Genomic DNA, 21,713 nt, shown 5'->3' with positions numbered 1-21,713 from the left:
GCATTGGAATTTCTGAATTTGCCTTCCTCAAATGATAAGAGACATTTTGGTAGCACTGAGATTTCAGAAATCCACTTATTAACATACACCTGGCATAGTAACAATACAAGGGGCTGGAAAGATGGCACAGTAGTTGAGAGCCTTGATGGCTCTTCCAGAGGACCCAGGTTCAACTCCTAGCACCCACATAGTGGCTCATAACCAGCTGAAACTCCAGTCCCAGGATATTTGACATCTCTTCTGGGCCTCCACGAGCACCAGGCACACATGTGATGCATGGATATACATTCGGGCAAAATACCCATACGAATAAAATAAAAATAAGTTTAAAAATTAGAAAAAAACAAAAACTTCTTAAAATAGGTCATACGAAACACATTGTTGCTCATTTAAACTGAGGAGGCTTTAAGAATGGCAAGGACGCAATCTAGAGAGAATCTCTTCATGGGAAACTGTGAAGAGACTTCAGTGGTAATTACAATTTATGTAGCAAGAAAAGAAACTAGAATTGGTTTTATTGTCAACTAATGTAATAGACAACGCAGCATCCGAGGTTCTTTGCAGGCTTTAGACAAAACAAGAGAGAAGGGGAGGAGAGAAACTGTCTATAGCTTCTCAAACCACAGGCCATGCAAACAGTCCCCACCACCTCTCCGCTTTAACTACTGCTATTTTTTTTCCCCTGCTCCTTCTGGGGATCTCAAAGGAAAGCAGAGTAAGTCAGATATTCCAAGAAACACCTTCAGCAACACTTAAGCTATAACCTGCAGGACTCTTCCCTTTGAAAACCAAGAAGTCACTTGGGAAGACAATAGCCATCCTAAGCTAATATAATCAAAATATTCTCAATGTACTTTGACCTCATATGTAGGCACCCAATCTGGTTTTCTGGTGTCTACATGGAGTAAAAATTTTACAAACAGTATCTCAATAGGACCTAGTTTAGATATAGATTACAATATTAGCCAGTCAAGACAGACAGGTACTAAACAAGGAGACCTTGAGACAGAATTTAAATCCTGTGTGGGTAGGGAACTGCCTTTTCCTATTTGCTTTTTAACTCACTGGCTTTTCTTTTAAAGTTTTCTCCAAGGTTGACTAGATAAGATATAAAGGGTCCCCACCCAGGAATACTAAATATCTCCATCATAAACCTTTATTTCTCCTGACAAGTGTAAAATGTCATGTGCACTATTAAAGCTTCAATTTCAAGCTAGGTTAAACACGACATGACTCAAAATGCAGCAAAGGGTACCATTTCTCCTTTAGAGACTCAGGGACTGAATTAGAAACTGCTTCATTTTACTTAACAACTGAAACATCAGAACCACCTTATTAAAAATCAGGGCCCACGTAATGACGCTCTTCAAACACATGAGCTGCCATATTTTTTCAAAAGCTTCTCTCCGTTGTCAGAATGAAAATGAATGGACGATTTAGCAATAGCATGGGATTTAAGCAAATTAAGTGATAACTTCTTCTTAAACAGAGTGCATAAAAGTAGTATTAATGATGGTGACTGGATATTCTTTTATTCTGCACCTCTTTGGACTACAACAAATAATCTTTACCCACATTAAACTACAAGTCAGGGGTAGACACTAACCAGCTAACAAATGACCCTAGTATGGGTCCATTCCTATTAATAAAACCTACTTTTACTACAACTTTGATTTAAGTACATGCAAAGTAAACAAGGGAACCGAGTATTTCATTTTTGGATATGTTAAGTAAATACCAGCTGTCATGAACTCACTAAAAAACACCCAAAACTTTTCACATATTGCTTTGGAATAATGCTTTTGTACACTGGTTTAATAAAAGCACTGATTTGCCAGTAGCCAGGCAGGAAGTTATAGGCAGGATAAGCAGACAAGGAGAATTCTGGGAAGAGGAAGGCTGAGTCAGGACATGCCAGCCTGCCGTCCAGGGAGCAGCATGTAACGGCACACAGGTAAAGCCACAGAAAACGTGGAAACATATAGAATATCAGAAATGGGCTGAGTTTAAGTGTAAGAGGTAGTCAGTAGTTAGCTTGAGCTAATGGCTGAGCAGGTTTTTTGAGACAGGGTTTCTCTGTGTAGTATTGGTGCTTGTCCTGGATCTCGCTCTGTAGACTAGGCTGACCTTGAACTCACCGAGGTCCACCTAGCTCTGCCTCCCGAGTGCTGGGATTAAAGGCATGTGCCACCACTGCCCGGAGCCAAGCAGTTTTAATTAATATAAGCCTCTGTGTATTTACTTGGGTCTGAGCGGTTGCGGACCGGGCAGGACACAGGAAAACTTCTAGCTACAACATATTACTTTCTTTGCTTTATTAAAAATAAAGGATGGAATTGCCTATTCTCTGGTTAGCATCCCACTAGTTGTAATCATCTCATATTTCTTAGAAGCGTTTTATAAAGTAAACATGGCTTGTCCTTACTTATCGAAGAAAATATATTTCTCTACTCTTTGGGGTCTAATGCCCATTTTATCTCTACTCCCCTGCATGCTCCTGTTTCAGCCCCCCAGACTCACCGCTGTTGCTTGCAGTCTGTTCTCTTGTTTCTGCATCTCTTTTTTCCTGCATCCTCGCCTTGTTGCTCCAATTGCCTTCCTCTGCATCCTGCTTGAGCATTCCAAGAGTTGCTATTTGTGGCCCTAATTTCCTTCCTCTATAGTCTCTCTGCCACCCCACTGCACCCAACCTCCCCCTACCAATTCTCATTGCTTAACAAGATCAGGTAATTAGCCTGTCCTATATCTTCTCTCAAAAGTCTACAGCACTGAGAGACAAGAGATCGTCCTGTCTACGACACATTTATCCCCACTACCATTCCTCTTTTACATCCTTAAAACCATAAGTATTTTTTAAAAATCTCTACCACATTATGCTTACATTCCCAAAGGGCATTTGTGACTCTAGGGAAGGATTAGAACTCTGAACTTTAGTGAGAAATTCCAGCTAGATTTTCTCAAATTTGGTTTAAATTTCAAGAAAAGGCCCTGACCAAAGTGATGCCAGTGCACACCGGAGTGTCTCCATCTTGAACTTGCATGTGATTCACACTGCAATAATGGTAAAAAAAACAGGCCTGTCATACATGGGATGAAAGCAAACATTTGGAAATTTTAATGCTGGTCTGTGATCCACATTATGTGAAGCAGGGTTCCGTGTACTGCCTTGAGTTTGCAGGCTTTCTCACGCCTGAATCTGTTCACCTTCACTGTTATCTTCATGGCTAGATTGTAAATGCCTTCGTTAGGAGTCATGTTCCTCACGCCTTTCCCTTCATCCCTAATGCAAGCAATGAGTATGGCCAGGTTAGGTGCATGATTAACATTTCCGTAAACTAACATATCTATCAGTGATGCCAGATTATCAAAGTAATGCACAACAGTGTCTACAACTGAGTTCTTGTCATTTCTCAGCATTTCCATCATATATGTTTCCAATATTTTTTATATATATACTGCCCAGTTACTACATCTTTTAGATTTCTATTTTATACACAAAGTACTCATTTTAGGCACTGTCAACACAGAAATCATTTTCATACCCATCATAAAGCTTAATCCTCTTCATTTTCTATTAAGTAGTCATTATCGTCTACCATGCCTAAAGAGGGTTACTACACATAAGAGCATAAAAAAAAAATCCTTCAGTTTCTGCACTGAGAATTAACTAATTTCCTTGACTGTTATATGCAAAAAAAAAGACATTTAAACATTCCTGAACTTTGAATAAGAGAAAAATTCAAGGAAAATAGTACCTTGTAAATACATTTTAAATGAATTTTATTGGGAGGGGAGAGATAGAGTTCAAAGTTGGATGTTTGTATACTGTGTGAGGAACTAGACTTGAACCCAGAGACACAATAATAATTACTATTATTTCGTTGAGACTTAATATTTCTACATCTTTTTTCACACACTATACCCTAATTTGACACATATGTGTGTGCAATAGGTAGTAATAAAATCAGTGTGTTAAGCACTTCCATCACCTGAAACATAAACCTTTCCTTTTGTTGGGAGCTTGCTTACTCTTCAAGTTCTTTGGAAATATACCCCAAGTCCCTGTGTCCAATTAGTACCCTGCTGTGGTATACAAACCAGAGTTAGTTTTCCCTCTCCAGTTTTGTTTGGTGATGAGTGAATGAGAATGGCCTCGTTTGCCGAACGTGTATGAATGTTTAGTCCCTAGTTGGTGGAATTGTTATGGCAAGGATTAGGAAGTGTGGCCTTTTTGAAGTAGGCATGGCCTTGTTAAAGGAGATGTGGGACTTTGGGGTTTCAGAAGCCCATGCCAGGCCCAGTCTCTCACCTTCTGCCTCCAACTTGCAAATCAGGACTTAAGTTCTCAGCTACTGTTCCAGCCCCATGCCTGCTTGCCTGCTGCTGTGCTCTCTGTCACCCTCTGAAACCGTAAGCCAGCCTCCAATTAAATGCTTTATTTTATATGTTGCCTTGGTCACGGTGTCTCTTAAAGCAACTGAAAAGTAACTAAGATAGGTTCCCTTTACTTTCCTTCTGCTCAGCTTTTCTCTCTAGTCTTTCCCACTAGCTAGTAACCACTGGTGCACTCCATTCTTCCATGAGATTAACTTTAAGGCTTTAAGAAATGAATGAGACCATGTAGTGCTCACCTTTGTATGTCTGTTTTATTTCCTTGAACATGATGATCTATATAGTTCTATCTAATTTTATGCAAAGGGCAAATTTTATTCTTCCTTTATGGCTGAATATTACACATACACACAGTCTCTGCCTTGTCCTTTAATCCACTGATGGACACTGTCAAGGCCTGGGTCTTCAATGTCTTCCATTGACTACTTATCAGCTTGTGGGAGGAGTTGGTAGAACCTTGTGAAAGAAAGTTAGGTTATTGAGGTCTGATGCCCTTGAAAATGATTTTGAGTCTTTCCTTTCTTTTTGTTTTACATCGGACATTAGGTGAATAACTGCTTATTCCATGTTCCCTGCTACCTTCTGCCTCACCAGAGGTCCAAACTGAGAGAATCAAAGAAACTTGTGACACTGTGGACCATGCACAATAAATCTTTTCATCTTTAAAATGTATTATCTCAGAATGCTGATTATCACAGATCCTTCAGTCAGTTCTATATAGTGAATAGTGTGAATAGTGATCAAGTCACAAAGACCCCATGTTGGGGGTCCTCTGCTGGCCATGCAGTATTTGAGATCATGCCAGGTTTGATCATAAAAAATACTGGCTGAGAAGTAAGTGAAAAGTGTAGCTCATTCCTTGAGGTGGCGCTATGATCCTTCACCATTCTTACTGTATATGAAATAAAACATTTCTGAGTTATATGGGAGATTGCCTCACTTACTATGGGCCAGGAATGACACTAGTACTGTGGGTAGAAGGCTAAATATCTATTCTGGGGCAGTGTGCTGAACATGTGTGCTGGGTGGAACGGGAGCATTCAGAGCCAAGGACTGAACACAAGACAAGTAGAAGGCTAAAATGGAGGCACATTGAGTCACTGACTAATGGCAAAAGAGGCAAAATGTAATGTTTCAGATCAGGAAACTGTGTTTTTTTTTTTTTTTTTTTAGAACTTTGATGGGCATACTAACCACCAGGAACCACCAAACTATCAAGCTATGTTCCAAAAAGCCAATGATACTTGCATAATCATAGACTCAGTCTTGCTTTACACACCCCAATAACTGCACTTCTTACAAATTTTCAGCTCCTATTTGACCCCCAAAATGCAAATTAAACCTTCCTTTTCTGTTTATTTCCTATCACCAACTTTAAATCATCAACATGTCTACCTGAAATATTGCAACCAACCTCACTGACTTCTTCTAATCATGTTCTAATTCATTCTGTACACAAGGTAGCCTCAGGTAACATAGAGATGATGGCTTTTAAACTGCAAATCAGACCAAGTCACCTCCACCATTACCTTAAAATCTGTGGCATTGTTCCATTGAACACAGAGCATCCTTACTGCAGCTGTAAAGTCAACAAACATTTCATAGGCTTGATCACCCCGTATCCATTCTCCATCATCCACTCAAACAGTGGACTTAGCATCTATCATTTTCTCAAATATGTCCAACTCCATCATTTTCTCATAGGCCTTCAGGTGTATTCTTCATTTAATTTGAAGAGACTTTTTTTTTTTTTTTACTTAATCATACCCTCATGAAACTCAGTTCTCAGATCTTCTTCTACTCCCTAACACTTGCCACAATTAAGCAGAAAGTCCTTATTTATACGGCTAGTTATGCATTTCCAACTAACTTACTCCATCTGAGACGATCAAGGCAGGTATTTTTTGTTGTTTTTAATTTTTAATTTATTTTTGAATCACAAAGAAAGACCTAGAGCTTTTAGGAATAATTAGAAAAAGAATATTTAAGAAAAACTGTTTTATAATGGCCTATAGTTTGGCTATACATTCTCCATATTTTTACATTTTAATTTACTTTTTAAATATAACATTGTAAAAAGTTGCCTCTATGGAGTAACAAAGAGACAGAAGAACTTTATTGCAAAAAGACATTTAACAATGCTATATTTTAACTTGACAAATTTATAGATAAAACAGTTTCAGTTGCTAAGTGATAACAGCATTGCTTACACAAGGTTTTATTTGATTAAAATTAATGATACTTAGAAAGTATATTCATAGTAAATAAAATGTGTCCTGCAAGAAATGTTTTAAAATAAATACCAATGATCTCCAGTCAGTCTAAACATGTAAGAGTGAGGTCCAGCATTTAAATCAACAGTAAATGACCAGGACTTGGCAGGGGGAGAGTTATCCTATAAGTTTGAAGAGATAACTGGATCCACCTTTTGTCTTACAAGTTTTAAAGGCAATGCTGCTGGTACAATGAGAGCCTACTAAGAATTGCTTATAAATAAATAAATGTGGAATTGATTCTCTGGAAATCTCAAGGGTCTTCATATCTAAGTGTCAACTACTGTTAAAAAATAATTATCTTTGGACTTTTCAGCGTGTACAAATATCACCCTATTTATTATGAAAATGAAAGGAGTGATTCATGAGACTCAGAATAGAGTATGTCACCATCACCCAGGAAGGCCAGATTGAATCCGTGCTGAGTCAATGTGTGTCCTAACATTCAGTAGGCAGCTGCTTTCTAACATTCAACCTAGAAACCTAGCTTGTCCATGTCATTTATTGACATGTCCTACCTGTTCCAACATATCAAAGCCTACTACAGTTATGCAAGAAAGGACTGAGGGCTGCAGTTGTAGCTCAGTGGAAGAATGTTGGCCTAGTGTGGTCCAAAAAAGGATATAAAGAATGAAAGAAAAAAGGAAATGGAGTGAGTGATGGGAGGAGGGAAGGATAGATAATACTGAATCATTAGTAAGGTTCCATATGATAGATAGATACATACATACACAGATACATAGATAGGTAAAAACAAATCTGGTCATATGACCATTCTCTACATAATGCAAAACTATCCACTAAAATTTCAACTGTAGCAAATTCTGGGAATAACATTTCAAGATTAAACAATCTTGCATCGATGTACTTCAAAAATGTTCTTGAGTGCATGTGAGATGGCTCAGTCAGTCAAAATTTTTGATGACCTGAGCCCCCTATTCAGGACCCACATGGCAGGGGAGAACAAGCCCTACCAAGTTGTCCTCTGATCACTAAGTGCTCACTGAGGCGTGCACATGTACACACAAAATGAGCACATGAAAATGTACAAAGTATAGAACTGTTCCATAATGAGCATATGTTACTTTTAACTAATAAAGATCTAAAACAGGATTTTAGACATTATTTTTTACTTTATTTTTTACCTTAAGATTTTTTTTAATCATCTTTAACCTGTGATTGTGAGTAAAGACAACCTCTAACATGCACTGAATCAAACATATGTCTGGAAGTTATTGACATATGAAACGAACACAACAGTAAAGTTTTGAAGGTCAAGAAGCCAGCTATGTATTTAAGCCTAGAACCTGTTGCTTAAGAGTAGTCTTCAGGTAGACAATAACACAACAATAGCAGTCAAAATTAAATGCTTGGCAAGTTCTGTCCTTTCCTACTGAAACACCCATTAACACACATATTCTGCTAATGTTCATCATCATGATCATCTGAGTCTCCACCTTTCTACCTCATAATGACTCTTATAAACACAAAGCTCAAAAATGTGAAGAATTCCTGTGTGTTTTGTTAAAACCTGTCCAAGATCAACATGGAAGGACCCAAGGTTCTGTTATCATCCTTCTGCTGTGTGATACTGAACAAATCCCCTCTCCCTATTCTGTCCTGATGATACACAAAGGCCTCTCAATCAAAATGTTCATAAGTGGCTTATTTTATGTATGAGCATGGTGGCACATGCCTTTAATCCCAGCACTTGGGAGGCACAGACAGGTGGATCTCTGAGTTTGAGGCCAATCTGATCTACACACTGAGTTCTAGAACAGACGAGAACTATACAATAAGACCCTGTTTCAAAATAAAAAAATAAAAATGAAAATAAACATGCCATATTTTTTTCCATTCTCTCTCATCAGAACCATTTGAACTTCTGGGAAGAATACTTCCATCGTCCATGGACCATACTATTTCCCAATATAGTATTCTATTAGCCAATATACATGTCTATTTCACACATAAGGCTAACTTGCTCTGTCTTGCCTTCTCATTCTGTTCAAATGAAGAAAATGAGACAGTTACAATTCTAAGGTACTTTGGGAAGCATTATTTACTAATAACAAAAGACCATAGTGTATTAAAAGGACTGGAAAATGTTTCCTTGACCTCAAAGTCAACATTTCTTTTACCTCAGAGTCATGTTTTTAGAAGTATAGTTAATAAAATCTAAAAAGGCTATCTTTGATTAATTAATATAATGACTACTTTCCAAGAACTACAGTACTCCTCTGGTTTTGCTTCTAAGAGAGTGAGCAGATGTCTGCCTAGTCCTGGGGGAATGTCTCTTCCTCAGGAGAAAACAGCTTAAATAGGAAGCAAATAACCATATGCCGACTGCTCGCTGCTTCACAGATGACATGGAGAGAGCCATGTTCTACAATAAGAACCACAAAGGGTAAGGTTCAAATTAATCTTCCTTAAAAGTCAATGTGATTAGCCAAGATGGAACTACTTGTTAAATATAACTTCTGTCACAGAGTTGTGCTATCAATTTGTAGCAGGCATAAAATATATTTAATAAGTGTTAATATTGAGTACAGGAGAGTACAAATTGAGTACCCATCAATAAAATAGTCTCCTAAAACATACCTTAAACTCTATTAACAGTGTAATTCATCACAACCTAGAAAAAACTTAGGGCTGGCAAGAAGACCATTTTTAGACAGCTACTGTTGAAATTGATTTAGACATATAGCTTTCATAAATCTTGAAAAAAAACAGTATCTTCTAATTTACCTGATCTAATTTAGACATATAATCCATATTTTATTACTGGTCTTCAAAAAATAATAATTGAAAAAAATATAAGAAAATACATCCAGTACTAAAGATTCTTTTCTTTTGCAAAACCCAAGTTTCCAAACTTCTTGGTATAAATACTAGAAATAAGTACTGCTAAGCATTTCTTGTTTCAATTTTCAGACTATATAATCATATACAGCAAGTAAAACTGCATCACAACTGACTTTTTTAAGATATGTAATTTTTACTACAGGGCAAGGATATATATATATATATATATATATATGTATATATATGTATGTATGTATGTATATATATAATCTCATATATCTACTTATCACTGTAATGCATATAAAAATGAAACAATAAATTCCTAAAGACAACCAACCAGTCTATGCAATCCTCTAACAAAAAAATTAGTGTGCAATAGACAAGGATATTATTTCTATACAGAAATGAAGGCTTAGGAGCAGTCTATATTTTTTCAGGTTTAAGGGATTGACAAATATCAGGAATCAAGAACTCCAGTTGTTGTTACAGCTGTAGAACTTGGTTGAAACACAAGCAAAACACAGATAAAATGTTTTTAAAAGCGTTACCAACAACTGCTCTGTGAGACCTGCACTGCCTCAAGACACTTCTGCTAATGCTGTTACTGAGGCTACAGCATCACTGTGAAATTAGATGCAATCTCTGGCTTCCTGTCTGAGCCTTGGGGAGGGTAAGAATAGTTCTTCCTTTACTCATGACACCTAAACTGAGGAAGCATGTAGAAAAACAAAGAGCAACAGTATACTCCCGAAAAAAAATAAAAACCAAACTTTTCACAGTATTCCCAGGCTTGTTTGTAGCTAATATGGCTGACATCTGTGCTCACCATCAACAAAGTTGATCAACTCTATAACATACAAAAGGGCTGATTTGGGTGTTAGCACAAAAGCCTCCTGAAAATGGGGCAAGAACAATATTAATGGTCAAAAATAAAAGAGTGAAATAATGTGAACTAAACTGCTACATACTGATTTGCAGTGTGCTAAGGGAGATTTTTTTTTTTTTATGAATTAATAGTTTCTCAACTTCCCAAACATATAAAAGCCTTTCTCAGGACAGGGCGCTAAAAGCAAACATAGTATCCAATAAACAAACATTTCTTCTGATCGCTGTCATGAAATTAGTATGTAAACTACTTGACCCAAATGCTACAAACTTCTTCAGGATTTCAAAACTTTTTATCTTTAATGGGGACATGTATACCAGATTGTGATTAATACCATACTAAATTTGAGAAGTATAAAATGTTTATAAATTTCTCTCTTTATAAATATAGGAATTATTCTAAGTATTATCTTACAACTTTTGAAAAAATCTTTATATAATAATTGGTAAATTGATAATATTAATTTTTATCTGGAGCACAGTGATGAACACAGTGCTAAAATTTATGAGCATACGGAGTTCTGAATTTGGTTCCAATTCTCATGAACATATTTACTAAGAGTCTCAAGGGGATGGACTGTGTAGCTTAGACAGAAAACTGGAAACTTAATAGTATCTTTAAAATATCCATACAGAGGCTGTCTGAAGACCAGTGCAGGCAGGGTATCCTGACAATCGGCGGTGAAGTAGGAGGTGTTTGGAAAAGGAAGCTCTAGAAGGGACGGACTGATCTAATCAAGTCTACAACTTCCTCGTAAATACTGAAAACGACAAAAGGGACCAGGGTGGAATCAACAAGGAGTCGAGGTGCTCTTTGCTATTTCTGTTGGCACACACGTTATGGCCTTTGGTTTTCCTTCTCGCATCCAGTGTTTAAAAACAAACAAGACACTGTCTGTCTGTCTGTCTGTCTGTCTTCTGCCTGTCTGTCTCTCTCTGTCTCTCTCTGTCTCTCTCTGTCTCTCTCTCTGTCTCTCTCTCTCTCTCTCTCTCTCTCTCTCTCTCTCTCTCTCTCTGTCTCTCTCTGTCTCTCTCTCTAGGTCTTTGCTGTTTTTATCACAATTAGGAACCTACCTATACCATCTCTACCAGCTTTTCTGATTTCCTGAATTGATGTTTGAATTTTACCTTAACATTACCTCAATGAGGAATAATTATTCTATAATAAAAATACGATGACAATTACTGAGGTGCAAAAGATGATAATTGCCAAAACATGTACACTATTTTATGAGTGGGAACACGTTTAAGTGGTTTTCCTGTATTCCATTTAAAGAGGGGCTTCAAACATCAGCGCAGAATCACATTGGGCTGTGATCATAGCTTCCATCCCTCTTATGGATGTAGTTCTGAGACCTTCACTTTGAGTCAGGTCACTAAGAAAGGTCAGTAAGTTTATCGTCTGTTAATTTAACTGAGCAACATGACCTCAGGTTTCACATAAACATTTTCAAGTGTGAAATGGGTATGATGGTGCCGGCCTGTAATCCCAGCATTGAAGGGGTGGACCCAGGAAACTTGGAAGCTCAAGGCTTGCTTGCCCTACATAGCGAAATCATGTCTCAAAGCAAAACAAATAACAACAACAAAATCTTAATGTGAATGGCTAGTTTTGACATAGTCTAAAGTGGTTAGTTTTATTTCATTTACTTGTGTTTTATATTTTAATATCAGGTATCTTGGGCAGTCTATTTCCGTGTAAATACCACAAACCTTACTGAGGGGGATAAACCATTTACTATCTTTGGACTTGATTTGATATTAATATTATGATTAATCTCTAAATTTATCTCTCTATTTAATTAGTTATTTTGGGTCTATATGTTCAAGTTCTAGTTGAATAGTGAAGACTATTAAAGTTATATAAATAAAACCTGAGACATAAGTCATGTTAAAATAAGGGTCATCTTGGGAAATCCTAAGCATATATTAATAGATACATAAGTAATTATATATATATATATATATTTCAAGTGATTAATGTGAATCTTATTAATCTTTATAATCCCTATGTATAAATTAGAGATTTCTGGTATATACACATAACAGATTCTTTGAAGGGAAATGAACCTTTTAGCTACCTACTGAATGAGGATGGAAAGTCAGAGAGGTCTGGTTCATATCCAAATACAATGCACATTTGTAGTACAGATGTATCAATCTAATCATCAATATTCATCACATAGCAAAACATTCATCACAATCATCTAGTCATTCATCACATTACAAAAATGCTACATGTGATATACATATAAATAAACACCAAATAAGCAGAACCATCAGGATAGCATCCACCTGCTTGTCCCCAGGCTCTGCCGCCCTTAACAAGGTAGGAAGCTTCCAAATACAATTTCCTGAATGGCATGCTATTTTACTTACTGACAAATCTTACACATTCAACACAGTTAAACAAACCATGGAAGGCAATAAAGCAAGTTCAGTGAAGGAAACATTCTACAGAAAAACAGTTCCAGCACCTTAGACTGAATACCCGAACAGGATGAGAAGAAAGGAAAACTGACAGGGTCTGAGATGGCGTTCATACAAATCTAGACTATCCTCATGCGAAGGCTGTAATACATGCAAAAGTCCTTGCTGTCACTGTCAAGACACATGAGCCCATGTAATTCCCCCTAGAAAACCATTTTACTTACTAGCTACCTCCAGCGATGCGTTGTGGCTCACAGCCTCTCCAAGGTAATTCCTCGCTACACAGATGTAGACCCCTTCGTCGGGCCGACTCTTCCGTCCATGTACTATACGTAAGAAAAATAAAGATCCACTTGGCAGCAACATCCGGTGTGAGCGAGGGTCATCCTTGTCTGTCTCCACTCTTTCCCCGCCTTTGTACCATTCGATAGTTGGTGTGGGGCGACCTTCAGCTTTACAGTTCAAAGTGGCAGGTTCTCCTTTTGAGACAATGAGATCCGAAGGGTGCTCAACAATGCGAGGTGGAAAATCTTCCTGACGAAGACGGGAGCCTGCAGAAGAATTGAACAAATGTTTCATATTTCACCTGGAAACAGTTAAAAGGCCTTGTTTCAGAAGCACAAGCACGGGCTTTAATGGTATTCAAATATTGCCTTAAATGGACATATCCTTCCTAACCTTGGTTTTAAATACTCTCAGGGTCTACCTTGACCACTGCATCCATGTCTAAATGCTTTTGATTCTGCACGTAGGAAAGTTCTCTTGCTTAATTCTGCCTGTGTAGATGTTGCCCGCTGATCATTGAGAACCCATGGCACTGTCCTTTAATACCTCAAATGGTACTTGTGATGGCTAGCTTTCATGGTCAACTTGATGCAATCGAGAATCACCCAAGAAGGGAGTCTCAATGATGAAGTGTAGATTAAGTTGGCCTCTGGGTATGTCTGTGGAGGGTTATCTTGATCACATTAATTGAGGTGGGGAGATCTGCCCCATTCCTAATGGCACCAGTTCCTGTTCTGGAGATTCCAGATTATATACAACCAGGAAAAGCGAGCTGAGCACAAGCATGCGTGCATTAATCCACGGCTTCCTGCTCTTGCCAGTGGATGTGACATGACTATCTGCTACAAGTTCGGCCATGTTTCCTTCTCTGCCTTGATGGACTGTAACCTGGAATTGTGAGGCAAATAAGCCCTTCCTCCCATTATCCACACTTTCCCATGCTATGGGAAAGCATGCAACATCTGCTTCTAGCCTTTGCAGATGCAGGCACAGTATCACATCCCAGCAACAGGAAAGAAACTAAAACATTGCCTGTCTTTGCAGAAGAATACGCCTGCTAAAGAGGTTTGTGACTATTACAGGCAATGGTATGGATGCCCAGAATCCCTCTTTTAACCAGCACCAGGTAATAAATTATTTCATAAAATGCCCTTTAAATACAACGTGTGTGGTGGTTTGAATGTAACTGGCACCCATGAGAACACAGGGAGTGGCACTATTAGGAAGTGTGGCTTTGTTGGAGTAGGTATGGCCTTGCTGGAGGAAGTGTGTCACAGTGGGGGCAGGCTTTGAGGTCTCCTATATGCTCAAGCCACAGCCAGTGTCTCAGACCACTTCTTGTTGCCTGCGGGTCAAGCCAGCTACTTCTCCAGCACCATGTCTGCCTGTACATCGCCATGTCCCACTACTGTGGGATGGTCTGTATATAAAATGTGTTGCTCTGATTGGTTAATAAATAAAACTGATTGGCCAGTAGCCAGGCAGGAGGAAGTATAGGTGGGACAAGGAGAAAAAGAATTCTGGGAAGTGGAAGGCTGAGTCAGAGACACTGCCAGCTGCCGCCATGACAAACAGCATGTGAAGATGCCGGTAAGCCACGAGACACTTGGCAAGGTATAGATTTATAGAAATGGATTAATTTAAGATATAAGAATAGTTAGCAAGAAGCCTGCCACGGCCATACAGTTTGTAAGCAAAATAAGTCTCTGTGTTTACTTGGTTGGGTCTGAGCGACTGTGGGACTGGCGGGTGACAGATATTTGTCCTGACTGTGGGCCAGGCAGGAAAAATCTAGCTACATCCCACCATGATGATAATGAACTGAACCTCTGAACTGTAAGCCAGCCCCAATTAAGTGTTTTTCCTTTATAAGAGTTGTCGTGGTCAGTGGTCATGGCGTCTCTTCTGAGCAACAGAAACTCTAACTAAGACAGTGTGGCTTTACTTTATTTTGCAATAAACTTAAACATCAATAACAGGAATCATGTCAGGGGTTGTGTAAATGAGAACAGGAGGCTCTGGAATATGAACACTCAGTCCCCTGCTGGTGAAGCTTTTTGGAAAGGTTTCTGTGGTACCGCCTTGCTAGAAGAAACATGTCACTGGTGGGAAGGTTTTGAGATCAGATGCCCTTGGCCATTTTTCGTTTGCTCTGTCTGCTTTCATGCTTGCAGATTCAAGATACGATCCCTCAGATCCTTGCTCCTGCTGCCATGAATGCAGCCTATTGCTGCTCTAGCTCCACCATGATGGACTGATTCCTAATAACCGCAAGCCTAAATAAACCCTTCCAACTATGAATTGTCTTGGTCATAGCGTTTTATCCAATAACAGAAAAATAACTTAAACTAACTTCCATTCTTAAATATTCTCAACTGTTTTCTGCTGTGAATACAGCAAATATAAAATGTCTCGCAGCTCCGTCAAATCCACTAACTCCAGCTTTCACTCTGTACAGCCCCAAACCTGGCCCTCATGTACTATGCGTACCTCAGTGAAAATAGAAACAAGTCTTCTCAACGTCTCCTCAAAATGCCATCCCCATCATGACACCACTGCCATCCCAGGTCCAACTACTCTGCCTTCTGCTGAGGTTTAGGAAAGCTACTTTAGTCGTCCATTCAGATGTAGTCAGAAGGCTTTGAACTCATTTGCTCTTAAGTTCTTAATGAAACCCACAAGAATGACCTTTTCTTTCCCCAACCCAGCTCTCCACACAGCCTGCTCACGCCTTCCTATGCCTTCTGTTAGCTTTACAACCACACTGTGTTTCCTTCTGTCCAACAAACGCCTGCCATAGACTTGGGGCTCCAAATAAACTACATCCCTCAAGGCCCAGGCTTCTTTCCAGTCTCTACTCTCCCGAACTTTTCCCACCAAATTAAGTTCACTTTTATAAACCTAAACAGCACTCTATAGAATGATCACTAGATTTTATTTATCTAATACTTCCAACAGTTTTCTCTTCCCCACAAAGATGTAAGATCTGCGGGCTTCCTTTTGCTCGTGGTTGTCTGCTGATGATGGCCAAGTACTGAACATAATTACAATGTTCCAGAAACATGAGTAGAATCACTGAGAAAATGAATAAATGGCTAAAAGAAAATATCTAACTGAGAAGAGTAAAGGAATCACAGACTCTAGATCTGGGTATGGTATTGTACATCTGTACCTAACACTTGGGAGGTGGAGGTAGGAAGATCAGGAGTTCAAGGCCATCCTTGGCTACATTGTTAGTTTGAGGCCCAACTGGACACCAGTAAACCATTTTTCAAAACAGACAAACAAGTAGGACCATGCGCTGTAGAAAGCATTAAGACTTTTCTCTTTAAAATAAGCAGTGTGAACTGTGTCCAGCCACAATAGACTCTATATGGCATATGAAGCTTATTTATATCTGTGTCTATTTGTAACTAGTATAATTAATAGTTGGTCTTAGGGAAATGACTATGAAAGGAGAAGTTAACAATCTTAGTGAGTAAGAGTTTCATACCCAGGGGCTGAGGAGATAGCTTGGTTGACAGAACGCTTGGAGTGCAACCTGAAGATCTGAGTTTGGATTCCCAGCACACTGATAAAACCAGGCATGGTGGCATGCATTCCGGATAGGGTATATGATAGCAGTCAGATAGAAGGAGAGAGGACCTCACTGTCCAGCTAGTCTATCTAACACATTAAAACTCCAGGTTAAGTTAAACACGCTGTCTGAAAATGTGCGTTGGAAGAGTGCTATGGGAAAGCATGCAACATCTGCTTCTGGCCTTTGCAGATGCAGGCACAGGAACTCCCATTTGCATGTACACAGAGGTGTGATGCGGGAGATAGAGACAGAGACGGATGGGGAGGGAAGAGCATTATAATCAGAACTACAGGGAAATAGCATTAGTTTAGAGCATGATACACAGTATGTTATATATTCTTTAAATGATGGCAGACTTGAAAAGGAGAAGAAATAAGCCAGCAAGATGGGAGAAAATAACTTAGAAACTCTTCCCTTCTCACAATGGCTATACTAAAGAAAATGAAATATAGGTTGGCTTTTAAGTAACTCATAATTATCAGTGCCATGAACCTCAGCGTATCATTATCCTTTAGAATGTCTGTAATTATGAAAGACAGATACTGATGATAATCAACTAATGAAGCGATACACACTTACAGAAAGTTTAAATTATGAAAGTCTATTTGAGATAGGAAATAAGGTTGCAAATGTTCCTCTAAGAACACAAAGGAAGGGCACTGAAGACAACCCCAGCCAGTCAGAAGGGGTCTGGAGCAGCAGCCCTTGAGAGGATCCCTGAGAATGAGTCACAAAAGGAAACCAGGTAGGGAATTCATCCAGGACACAACTACTAGACTACAGAGCGCAATTGAGAGCTCTGCTGCTAGGTTAGCTTACAGTGTGGATTGTCAGAAATTGAGAAGCGTGAAACTGAAAAAAATAAATGAAAGAGATGACGAAAAGTGAAAAAGAGAAGATCGTAGGATAGGCTTTGACGATCAAGCGAGTGTTCTGCAAATTAAATGAAGTGTGTGTGTGTGTGTGTGTGTGTGTGTGTGGAGAGAGAGAGAGAGAGAATGTTCACACTTGGAGGCCAGAGGTAAACACTGGGTGCCCTATTCCAGTGCGCATCATTCTCTCCTGAAGTGCAGTTCACTGATTGGCTAAAATGGCTTGCTATGAGCTCCAGGGACCCTGCAATCGCTGCCCCACAGCAACGGGGTTACAAATGCATACTTCTGTACCAATCTATTCATGCTGAGCATCCAAACTCAGGTCTTCATGCCTCCACTGGAACCACCCCAACCATCCTCTCCTCTGGAAAATCATTAAAAGTTTTTAAGGTTTTAAAGAGCTGGCTCCTGATAGAATAAAGTCAGTGTAAGCAGACTAAGTTAGGAGATTAGATACCATATGTTGGCACCTTCAAATTATGAGTCTCCAAACCTGTACTTAGACACTGAAAAGGGCAACAGGGAGACACGGGAGATAATAATATGTTCATCAGCAAAGCGTCCCCACTGGCAATGTGGAGGATGGTGAAGAATGACCATGATGCAGACCGAGTAGAGACACACCACTCTATCACTGGTGGCTGAAGTATAGTTTCAATGAACATAGAGACAAAAGACTTCTGTGTGAGAAAAAAAAAGAAGGGTTGGGTATCCTTCTAGAAAACCCAGAAATGATGAGCTGACAGCTGTGTCTCCAAGTCTGACCTAAGAAACCAAATCTCAGCTAGAGCCATTAGCTAGAAAGGAGCTGGGGCAAAAATCCTGGGAAAGAAGAAAACTGTCTGGGGGGAAGGTGTAGAGGAAGTCACGGCCAATTGCAGAACCTGGAGACTGCCCAGGCTCCACTACAGTGCACTGTTGCGGAGGAGAGTCTCCATCTGAACCTCCATTCCCCAGAGCTGGACCACAGCCAGCAGGACATCGGGGAATAGAAAACTCAGACCCAGGTTTTCACCACCGTGTTTGTGCAGCAGCATTCAGTAAAAGCTCCAGCAATAAAAATGCTTTCTATATTATTAATGACTAATTTTTTAATTCTCTATGGAATACACTTTCCCCACATTGTTAATAACGTTTCTCATATGAAAGGGAAAAAAGCTGAAGTTCTCAGAGTCTAGTCTTACTAATGCACATTCTGATCTGCCAGAAAGTGCATGTAATACACACCGTTTCCCAAGCTTAGTTAGATATTGAAGTCTTTTCTGTTCTCTCTCTCTTTTTGAAAAGGAGGTTCCACTGAGTTTTATTTCTAATGAATACATTTGAATAGAAAATTTACAGCATTAAATATATAGTCATCTGAAGAGAATCAATCAAGTCATCAGAAAAGTAGTCCTTTTATTGCAACAGAATGAAGGACTTGGAAAACCACAACAAAAACATGGAAGTTTTTTTTCTTTATAATGTTTGACCCTCAGGAAAGGCACTTGGCAATATCTGACTCATATGCATAATGAGTTAGCCTCAGTAATGAAAACCCTAAACGCCAGGCATCATCTTCATTAAAACTATAATAAATGGTTTTTTTATGATCAAAGATAAGCAGGAAGGAATGGGACTGAAGAGCATCTACTCTCAGTTACCCCCATCTCGACTGCTACCGAGGCATCTTTCTGAAGTGGGTGTTATTAAGAGTGGTATCAACAGGCTGCACTGAAGTCTCGGTTGTCATTCAGCTGAGAGGTGGCCATGTCGGGTTTTAGTCCTAGGCAAATCCAAAACTCTTGCTGTTTGCAGATAGTCCATACGTCCTGCTGGGACTAACTAGTTAAAATCAATATGTAAATACGGGCTGTCTCTTTGGCTTTCAATACTGCGAGTGTTCATTTTGATGTCTTACTTCTAAAATGGTGATGAAAAAAATATCAAGAAGCTGTCAAGTCTGATGACCTCTGTGTTTTTCTTTCTCCATTAAAAGGGGGGGGGGCATTTACCTGTAAACCAAATTAACTTAATGAAGACCTTATGATCAATGTTTTCCTTGTATAAATATGAGTTCAAATTGCTAAGCATCCTTATGTTATCAGTTTTCAGATTGCTAAGAACTTCTGTTTGCAAACAACTATGTATATAATTAAAGCCATTTTCATAACTGAGTGCAGAGGTATACAGGCAATCCCATCACTCAGAGGGCTAAGGAGGAAGGATCAGTTAGTTATTCCAGAACAACCTGGGCTACACTGTGACACTCCTGTGTAAGAAAAGAGCTGAAGAGAAGGCCGGGTGGATAGGTGCTTACTGCATAAGCTTGAGAGCCTGAGTTTAAATCATCAAGACCAAATGAAGCTGGGCACAGAAGTATACATCTGTAATCTCAATGCTCCTACAGCAAGATGGAAGTAAGGAGGCAGGGGCCTTTTGAGAAGCTCACTGGTATGTAGAAATGTACAACACAGAGGGAGAAGAAAAAGAGGTGCTGTCCCATGCTGGGAGGCAAGTACCAACGTCAAGTGTGTCCTCTGACCTCTGCACGTGTGTCACGGCATGAGTAAACCCTACACACAGTAGAAATGTTCTACAATCATAACATGTTCTCAAGTCACCTGCCAACCACCATTGTGGTTATGCTAATTTGTGCATGTTTCATATAAAAAGACAGAAGATTTATGGACTAACTGGCAAAGCCCATACTCTGTAGTGTAACACAATAGTTACAAAGAAGAGAAAGTAAAAGGGGGAAAGGGCTGAAGTCATGACACCTTAAGAAGAAATTGAGATGACACTGTTCCCTAACAAGAATCAGGACTTAGAATGTTATTGTCCACTGCTCTTAAGAAGAATACTGGGGGCTCCCTGGGGATGTAACACTCCTGACTTCGGCAACATCAGCACCACAGAAAAGGCCAGGGCAGAATTCCTTCAACAACGGCCCAGTTGGAAGATAAAATATAAACAAGAGTGACCGAAATATCTAAATATTTACACAGTCACAGCTGGAAGGAGACATATACGTAAGTGCTAAGTATTTCAGGGAAATTCATCAAAGTCACATGGGATTTATGGGGAAGGACCCAAACTCATCGCTGGATGTAAACTCTCCCCCCACCTACGGAGACATTACTTCCAGAAACCCAAACGAGCATCCATTGCAGAGACACTGGTCCTATTGAGATTCTATTCAGGCTTGTGCATAATTTTCTTTATTTTTCTTTTCTCTCCAGCCTCGAAGCAGTATTTGCCATAAGTCTTTTATTTATGCTCTCAAGTCCGTTTCTCAGCACACAGAAGGAAAACCACGATCATATAAAGAAATCCCTGCTTGCCTCCAAATTCCTCTTTAGTATTTTTCATAGGTGATATCAGAAAGTTTGCAGTGATTCAATTCTCCTGCTGAAGCATATCAAAGAACAAAAATGCTTATAAAGTTGCTCACACCGCAACAAATCCATTAAGTAGTTGAGAGACCCGCAATGAATATTAATAGACAAACTTGGTGACATCTGTCCAAGGCTGGGCTAGAAATGTATGTAATTGCCTTGACAACATGCTTCTATTTGTAAAAATATTTGTATTTTTAGAGGAACCTCACCACTTAACTTTTTTTTTGGCCTAAGCTTCACTGTATTTTAAGGAAAATTATCTCTAATTACAAACACACACCCGATCATCACAAATCCAATAAATTTCATCTCAGAGGTTCTTCCTCCTAGGAGATGTTCCCCAAAGCCAAAGAAGCCCTGCCTACCCACTGCTCATTAAGTACAGGAGGTAGAAGAAATGGCCATCAGAGTCTTAAGATAGACTTGACCACGTGGTAAGATCTTATTTCATAAAACACTCAAATAAATAAACCAATTAACTGATGCCTATCCACTAAGGAGTCATACACATTTCCAAAGTACACTCAATGCTGTGGAAATAATTATTAAAAACAAAAGTCACTGTGTTACGAAGAATAAGCACACTCAGCTATATTACATACAATGAATAGAAGGGAAGGGAAGTATTAAAGGAACTACATGATGGACAACTTGTGGCCTTTTCTTCATTTCCTCCACTTTCTCTTGGTTATAAACCTTAAAAAGATCACTTAGAAAGAAAGGAAAAAAACCTCTCCTAAGCAAAGTCTATAATAATGCCAAGAATTAGCTCAGTGCGCTGGTAGACCTACTGTCTCACATGATCAGC

General features: G+C 39.1%; 1 protein-coding gene across 10 annotated transcripts in view; it reads right to left on the bottom strand.

The window, feature by feature from the left end:
• Robo1 (roundabout guidance receptor 1) overlaps nt 1-21,713 on the bottom strand; it is a 1,006,112-nt gene that overhangs the window by 306,033 nt on the left and 678,366 nt on the right. For all 10 annotated transcript variants that reach the window (XM_052740989.1, XM_052740992.1, XM_052740990.1 and 7 more), the window contains one exon: nt 13,010-13,336. In XM_052740989.1, coding sequence (XP_052596949.1) covers nt 13,010-13,336 — 327 coding nt within the window. The remainder of the gene's footprint in view (nt 1-13,009; nt 13,337-21,713) is intronic.

The sequence above is a fragment of the Peromyscus californicus genome, unplaced genomic scaffold (assembly GCF_007827085.1).
Source record: "Peromyscus californicus insignis strain IS unplaced genomic scaffold, ASM782708v3 Scaffold_16__1_contigs__length_79575227, whole genome shotgun sequence".
NCBI classification, from domain to species: Eukaryota; Metazoa; Chordata; class Mammalia; order Rodentia; family Cricetidae; genus Peromyscus; species Peromyscus californicus.
The sequence above is the reverse complement of the archived record's forward strand: the minus strand, read 5'-3'. Positions and strand labels throughout refer to the sequence as shown.